General features: G+C 42.6%; 1 protein-coding gene across 1 annotated transcript in view; it reads left to right on the forward strand.

The window, feature by feature from the left end:
- Positions 1-6,056, forward strand: part of adarb2 (adenosine deaminase RNA specific B2 (inactive)) — a 192,844-nt gene extending 186,788 nt beyond the window's left edge. Inside the window, exon 10 of the mRNA XM_071485715.1 lies at positions 1,320-6,056. Coding sequence (XP_071341816.1) covers positions 1,320-1,499 — 180 coding nt within the window. The 3' untranslated portion in view covers positions 1,500-6,056. The remainder of the gene's footprint in view (positions 1-1,319) is intronic.
- The last annotated feature ends 2,740 nt before the right edge of the window (positions 6,057-8,796 follow it).

Raw genomic sequence — 8,796 nt, forward strand, 5'->3', positions numbered from 1 at the left:
GATAACTTCCAGATGTCCAATGACTAAAATCCTTCATCTGGGTACAATCTATAGTTGGAGATGACCAAGATCTAAAAAGTGAATCATAAAAATGTGACTGAAAACTGGCACCCAACCACAATGCTGACACAGGTGCAAAGGGGATATGACGGCATTGACAGGCAACCAAATGAAATGGACTATTTACCTTGATTTAAATGGTGGATTTCTCTTGGTTTGGAAATTGCTGGGAACAAGTACACAGCTCAAAAATATATAACATAGTCTGGTCATTTTTAGCCATTTTAAAAAATTACAAATACCTTCAAATGTTCACAGTTTATTTGCTGAAAAATGATAATGATGTACGATTGAATTAGTCTGAGCCTAAACAATAACCACATTTGTATATGAATAACTGCCTGTTTCACTGCTCTGCTTATAGTAAGGCTTGCTCCCCTGCTGGAAAGCAAGAGGCATCACTCAGTTGTTGTCAGAAACAAAATGCAAACCATTGCCATCAGGAATCATTCACACACACACGCACAGACACACAGACAGACACACACACACACACACACACACACAGAGTACTACAGAAACATTAACTATAGAGATCCATTCAGTCAAAAAACACATGTATTAAAATCAGTCAGAGAGCGGCTGAAGGTGGAGCCTGTGTAGATTTTCCTTTCTGCAGTTGATAACATCTTCTGCTGTCTGTACGGCTTATCTCACGTCTTTAACAGCAGCACACAGACCCACTGCACTTTCATTTCCATTCAGAAACTTTATGTAACAGACACCGCCTGCATCACCAAATGGCGGCCGTTAAAGCATAATGACTATGAAACCATAATTATTTGGAGAAGTACTCGAGGAGGCCCCCACCTTAAGTGCTCCCTGCGCGCCATATATAAGGGCCACGCAAGAGCAGTCGCACTAATCTCCAAAAGAAACTTCAGCTCTCCCTCTCTCTCTCTCTCTCTCCCCACTTGTCTCTCCGCCGATCTTCATTGTTTCCCCTCGCGACAATAGGAACGCACAAAAAGCACTGAGAATGTTCAATTGCTTGTGAAATTTAAATGGGGAGATTACACAGCTGTTGAAGCCCCCACCACCACCACCACCAACCTCCCAACCCCACCCAAATGCATTTGTGCCGGCTCATTCGTTTTGTTTTGCTCCCCCAAATCCCCCCCCCCCCCCCCCCCCCATGAAACCTTTAGCCTCAGTGCCCCAGCTTTATTCCTGTCTTTGTTTTCCCTCCCTCTCATGTCTGTGACTGTGACGCTTTCAGCTGACTCTCACTTTCTCCCTCTTTTCCCTCCCGCTGTCAGCTGGGGGTCCACGTGTGCGGCTCAGCGGACCGCCAGCTCATGTACTGCGAGGCCAAGATGGCGGTTCGTCCTTACCAGACAGTGAAGCAGCAGTGGTTCAGATCTCTGCAGGAAACAGGCCTGGGTACCTGGGTGAAGAAACCACCCGAGCAGGAACAGTTCCTACTGTCGTCGGTCTGAGGACGAGTGTGTGTGTGTGTGTGTGTGTGTGTGTGTGTGTGTGTGTGTGTGTGTGTGTGTGTGTGTGAGAGAGAGAGAGAGTGTTTGTCTAACCTTTATTTTTTTAGAATAAGATGCCTCCATGTTCTTCACAACATCCTGCTTCACGCCTTCGTACCCCGAAGTTTTCCAGTGCAACCTTGAAATTCGAGGCTATGAGCAGTGTCAACCCCCCACTACAGAAACATCAAGAGGAAGGTCAGCTGGATGGGCTGAAAAGAAAAGGGACAAAAAGATGGACTTCTTTGAACCCACAAACACACACATTTAAGCAAACACACACCTAAATACCCCCCTCTTCGGCTGTCAGGGAAGGGTGGGGTAACCTTGAGCAGAATGAAAGGCAGCCACTATCTTGTCATCAGCTATTTCCGGGCCCCTAGGCTCCCGCTGAGGAGCAGAGCCACGGGGGAGAGAGCAAGAGAGAGAGAGACAGAGAAAGAGAAAAAGAGAGAGAGAGAGAGAGGTCCACGTCCAATTACCGGCCCTGTCAGGGTGACGGCTGATAGAGGAAGAGGAAGGAAAGAGAGAGTGAGAAAGGGAGAAGGACAGACCGTTGCTTCAGAGCAGGTCTCCTCACCTTCCCCTCTCACACTTCTATCTTTGTCCTCCTTCTCTGACTCACCCTTTGACTCCTGACTTCTCTCTCCTTTTGTCTCCATCTCTCACTCCTTTGCCCTCTTTCCATTTTCTTTCTTCCTCCACCTATTTCCCTCGCCTCCTCTTTGTCACTCTCTCCCCTTTGCTAGCCCCCTCCCCGCCTTTCAAGCACGGCAGAGTTCACCACGACACGACGACAGGTTAATACACCCTCTTTTTTTCCCCTCCTCTCCTCACCCCATGTGGCAGAGAGAATTGTAGCGAGGTACATAAACGCAGCCATTACAGCTTGACTAAGTACAAGTGGAGGTGATGATGGAGGAAGGGGGAGTGTTGTCCTGTTTTTCCTTCTCTTTCATACTAAATGTATTTCCTTTCCCTCTTGTGACCTCAGCTTTTCAGCCAGTAATGACCAGTCTCCTGAATCTGAATCGAAGCTCGTCACCAATGAGAGCAAGTTTCAGTCGTGACTCATTAGCGAGGCCTTGCTGACCTCATCGACTTGTGCTGCCTTCCAGTGTCATGACCGCCCTGAACAGATAATAGCCAAGGTGGCAGAGAGTTTAGCTTCTCTCCCTGTCGGCGCTGAGAGGGATTTTATTTTTAGACGTCATTTTCAGCACACGCCATCACGTAGGAGTTAAAGATTAACAATGCAAGGTGACTAAAGGTCCCTGATCACTACCATGTAAATTTGTACCTCGCACTATTTTTGTCTTTGCATATTTCATGATGTAAACATACACCCTGTGTGTGTGTCTGTGTGTGTGTGTGTGTGTGTGTGTTTTTTTTAAAAATGCAGCTTAATGTTTATTTCATTATGATCATGATTGTGTTGTTCTGTCACTGCTGCATTCTCTTTAAGGCATTTAGAAGCTGCCGCCAGCTCGCCTCAGTCAGCGGGCAGATCTGAGTAGTGAGAGTGACATCTAGTGGTGACGAGCTGCAGGTCTGAGGACCATTCAGTGGAGCTCAGCATGTGAGGGAGAGGATTTTACACACAGAGGATTCACACAAGAACTGAGAACTTGACCCACATGTGACCCGCAACTGGGTTTGTGAGTCTTTTTTTCCTGATTTTATAGGTTTTCATGAAAAAAAAAGAAAAAAGGATTTTGGCCAATCAGTGTTGCTCAGAGCTGTAAATGCGATATACTCTGAAAATTCAATTTCAAATTTGACATTTTTCTCTAAAGCATCAAAAAAATCTTCATTGTTATTTATTGGGAGTTTAATGGTGGGGCCACACCTGTGTGTGTGGTTTGATCAGATTTGACTGACAGTGGCCAAACTGTCATTGAAATCTTCATCACCTTTTTCTAACTGGGGCCCCACAGGTGCAACCGGTGCAAAGAGCACAGAGGAAATGATTATGTGGAATAACAAAACCTGTTCCAACTCTGGCAGAAAATATTCCATCTTTATAGGACCTCATTACTCATGGTAAAAAGCTGACTGAGGGGAAAAAAAGGGGGCTATAATTTATTTTTTTGAAGGTAGCAGAGTTTCCCTCAACACTGAACAGGTATGATGGGTCAAAGATGACACAACTAAAACATATTTCATTATCTCATTTTTATTGGGTTTTCTTTTCCAATTATGGTCTACGAGCCATTTTAGGGGCTTTTCCATTATGGCAAGAATTCAGCTCTGGAACATATTTAATTTTTAAGTCATGAAAATGGAATAACTCTATAGATACCAGCAGTATGCTGTGCTGTACTATCTGCTGAAAAATACCCCACCTACACAATATAATTTAAAACAATAAAGGTCTTAAGATTTTGACAAAGGACACACAAGACAAATCACAACATTAGTTTGTGAAGCAGGACTGACCATAAAGCAGCTGATATTGAACTTTACAGCTCCAATTCACCAGATCACAAAAACCAACTGATACACAGTGAACCTGGGACTTTGGGGGCTCCTGAGGGTCCAGGGTCCGGCTGATGATCAGGCCTTGGCTAGTGGCAGCTTCAAATGAAAAACACTGGGAGTCAGTTTTCAGAAACTCATACTGTCCAATTCTTTGTTGACACCTTAACGTAGCAGCGGGAAGCTTGAATCTGCTCTCCCACAGTGGCAAAGGTCAGATTTTGCGTAAATCTTGTTTGTGTGCATCAGAAGAGGCAGATTACATGTTTGTGATGGTTATCATGGTAACTTCAGACATGACATCGTTCGTCAACATGCATCGCACCATGTATGTGTCGGCCATGGGAACAGACTTACAGATTTATTTTGAGAGATAATAAATATAAGGCATGTCTGAATGGCAATATTGTATCTATGAGTGTACATATGTATAAAAGATGTTGACAAAGATGTGAGAGATCCTAAAGTGTGTGTATGGTGTAAATTAAAGTATATGAAGAATTGCTGCTAAGATCTGTACATTGCACTTCAGTAACAAATAAAAAGTGAATGTTTGTACTGTATATGTGAATAAAACCACAAAATCTTGTAATTTTATCTCGTCTTGACAGTTTTTTGATTCACCTGATTTTGATGTCAGTTGATAGAGAACATAAAATGTATAATATTTTATTTGCCCCCATAACAAATACACAAAAATCAAATAATGAGCAATGATATGGGACTATTTCTGCTTTGCCAGCTACAAAATCACCTGTCTATAGCCGGCACTGGCCCTCAGGAGCATCCACAAATATTAAAGAGGCCTCCCTCTCCCTGTCTCTCCCAGGGGAAATCCATGGGGAAATGGTTATCTCTGTTAGGCTCGGTGGCAGGTGTCATACAGACCAGCCACCAAATTAGCCTGGAGGAAGAATGAAGCGAGGAGGAAGAGGTGAGGGGAGTTGGAGGTCCTCCTCCTCAGCAGCATCCACCCTTCCCCTGAGGCCGTGGAGTCGGCTGTGTGCCCTACAATAAACATCGTAATTGACAATTTGCTCCAGTGGCTGGTCACGAGCAGCCGGCTATAATCTAATGGACGAGGACAGAGAGGTAAAATATTCTCACTGACAGTGTCACGCTGGTTTTCAGTCAGAGGAGACATAACACACTCACTATGACACTGTTTCAACATCACCAACACCGACCAGGATGGTTGTAACATTTTTGACATTCGGTGTGTATGTTCTAAGCCAGCGCGTTCAAAATGTTATACCAGCTAGTGACATGTGTCTGCTGTTAAATGGTGTAGGTGTTATCCATCTAAACGCCTGGTTTAGTCTCAAACACAAGGAGCGAAACATTACAACTCACTCCATAGTCGAGGTTAGTGGTAACATACCCTGGGTTGAAATGTAACCTTATAAGGATTATAACAAAAACTTGACATTGAAGCTTTTTAATCAACATTTAAATTCCTTTTTTATCTGTGTGTGTGTGTGTGAGAGAGAGAGAGAGAGAGCCAAGTAAATGGTAATGGTAAACGGAAAGTGTTTTACAATGGAAGTGCCATTCACCCATTCACACGGCACTTTCCACTCCTCATAGAGCGCTCTACTACACATACACTCACAGACTGATGGAACAGTCATCAGAGGCAATTTGAGAGTCAGTATCTTGCCCAAGGACACTTCAACATGTGGACTGGAGGAGGCCGGATTGAACCGCTGACCTTCTGATTACAGGACGACCCGCTCTACCTCCTGAGCCACAGCCCCTAAGGGAGTTAGTTACTGTCAGTCATAGTAGTGATGCGACATTTGAACATAATAATAGAAAAATTATAATTCGTTATATTTGTGTGTGTGTGTGTTTTGCTGTCACAACTAACCCAGACTCCTGTAGCCACGAACTAGCTTACTTTACAGCTAACAGCTAAAACATTAGCACTGACAACTAGCATGAAAGATATCTACATAGACACACAATAAACATGATTTCAGTTTGAAGAGTTGCACTACAAAGTAGACAACTCTGTCACAAAAGTAAATCAAGTCAAAATGAATTCAAAATGAGTTTTTTCCATCTACACTTGTCTGCGTCTGCCACAGCTACTTCCTCACCTGGAATAAGGACTGACCTTGGCGTGTATAGAGTGAATCAGGTGATTATTAACTTGCTCCTGATTGGAGAAATTGGAAATGTTACAACTGAACTACCACATGGGCAAGATACCTGCTTTCTCTACAATATGATAAACATTATTACATATGTTTATCATATTGCTATTGCATAGCTAACTCTCTGCTCCGGTTGCCAGCCTCACCACTCTCTTTCCCTTCCGCTATGCACACAACCTACACACCAATCTCTTCCAGAAAGGAGCTGCTCCCCCTCTGTAACAGTATTCTGTCTCAAACTTCTCCAACTAGCTGCAGATCTTGCACAGTGATGATAAATTAGTAGAATTTGCTTGTTTTCTTGCTAATGCTGCCCTTAATGCTTAGTGCACAGTTAGTTAACACTAGTGGTGTGCAGATCGATACTGAAATATCGATGCTTCCGATTCCAGACGTTTCTGTTCTTGGATTGATTCTCACATTAAAAGCTTGATACCTTAACTCAATGATTTGTGTCTGTACTGTGTCTTTTATCATCAACAGGGACACAGTAGAAAGTAACTCTATCACTGGCATCTAGTCTAAATAATACCTGGTTGATAGGAACAACTTCTCCTTCCGCCTGCCATATTCATATGAACTACTCTGAACAGAGTGTTGACATTAATGATGGCTGAACGCAAATAAAGTCGTGTGGAACTTCTTCAGTTCTGAGAACAGCAGTGAAGCAGTTTGCGATGTGTGTGAAGACTGTGAGGTGCTGTGGCAACCTTTTTATATACAGTCTACTGTACTGCTTGCCTTGCTTGCCCTGATGACACAACGTAGAGGGAAGCATTTAGAATAAGTTTTAATGTCTATGAAAATGCATTTAATAATGCGGCCTTCCTGAAGATGTAAAAGACAGTGCATAATAATAAGTTCATAATAACAGCAGTAGTTGAACAGTACCAAGTCCTGTAGAGTACAAATACAGCTCTGAGATACTTATTTCTGTATAAATGTATGTTTTATTCTTCATTTATTTGACAGCAACACACACTGTCAGAGATTAAACCACTGGGTCAAAACCTTCTTGCCTTGTGACCCCATGTGACTAGTTTACACCACTCCTCACGTTTCAGGTATCCCAGTTATTGGCACTTCCACCAAAGTGAGCTCCCCTCTACACCTCTCATGCAGTTTTATTTAAACCTGCAATAACTGATCTTTTGCATTGTAAACTTGTTTCAGCAGTTCAGCAATATGATCATTCATGTGGAGTTTTTGTGTCATTTGAAGGTCCAGTGGTCCCTCTTTTTTAGCTCTTTGTTTGGTCTCCACCAGCTCCTGAGGGAAAGATCTGGCTCTTTAGCTGCTAAATGCTCCACTATGTTCACCAGCTGCTCTCTGACTGTGTCTGTCTGCTGTTTGCTGCTGAGCAGGTAGAGGCCAGATGCCTGCTGCAGCTGAAAACAACTCTCAGAGAGTGACCCAGAACAGTAAAGCTGTGGCCCAGACAGACAGACAATGAGTCATTTGAAACAGTATAATAAATACATCTGATTAAAGCCCATTTAAATAACTGTGTGAGGCTTAAACAGATCAAATTATCAATTACTTCACATTAACAGCAGGATTAGAGAAAATAAACACAGATTTATGTAGCAGAGCTTGTTTTTCTTCTTTCCTCACCCATTTATCATCTCATGACCCCACAGTTTTATCTCGTGACCTTTTGGATCTGAATGTACTTCTTCCTTTACCATAATGCAGGTATTAAACAGGTGAATGGAATAAAGTTGCTTATCAGACATGTGCTACACTATCTTCATATCTACAAAGGCAGCACTGAAGGGTTTTACTAACATTTAAAATTGGTATGGATATATATCCTCAAGGTTAAATGTAATGTAGCTCATCATTCTACCAGAACTGTGACAATTTAAAGGTCCCATGTTGTATGAAGTGGGATTTCCAGGTCTTTTCTATAAAGCAGGTCTAGGTTCTATATTAATACTGTTGAAGGATCAAAGCCTCAGTCCACAGAGAAATGCACACAGCCTGTATTCAGACACTGAGCCTTAAAACCAGCCGTCAGGACTTCTGCAACTTTGTGATGTCACAACAAAACAGTCACTGCTCTCAGCCACGCCCCTGAAATCTGAAATCCTGAAATCTGTGATATTTTTATTAGATCACTCAAAACAGTCAGCCAATCAGGTGAGCAAATTGACTGATTGCTGACCTGTTGTTACTAGAGCTCCAGAGAGAAGCCTGAGAGAGGAGATGTAAAACTACACTGAGATGGTTTTTGGTTCTTTAAACCACAAATATATCTTGTTATGGATATCAACACTTCAAATAAAACACTGGGAAAGTGTAAAATATGGGACCTTTAACTTAAATAGCAGGTAAAATCTACCATCCACAGAGGAAAGTGTGACCAAATATTAGGGAGACATGAAGTGCTGGCATTAAGCCGGAGGACTGTTTGGCAAAGACACTTTACACTAGTGAAAAATATGAGGTGTCTCATCAGCCACCGGTAAAATAAAGTTCCTGCTTGCACTTGGAACAAATATTCATAGACCTTACTGTTCCACTCTCATTAACACCAGACATGATACTTACTTTTTTGAGCTGAATAAAAGGTGAGAGGGGTTTGTGTTAAATACGAAAAAGAGACATGAGAGACTGGA

Source organism: Trachinotus anak, unplaced genomic scaffold, assembly GCF_046630095.1.
Source record: "Trachinotus anak isolate AG129_WGS33_773 ecotype Australia unplaced genomic scaffold, CSIRO_AGI_Tana_v1 ptg000009l, whole genome shotgun sequence".
NCBI classification, from domain to species: Eukaryota; Metazoa; Chordata; class Actinopteri; order Carangiformes; family Carangidae; genus Trachinotus; species Trachinotus anak.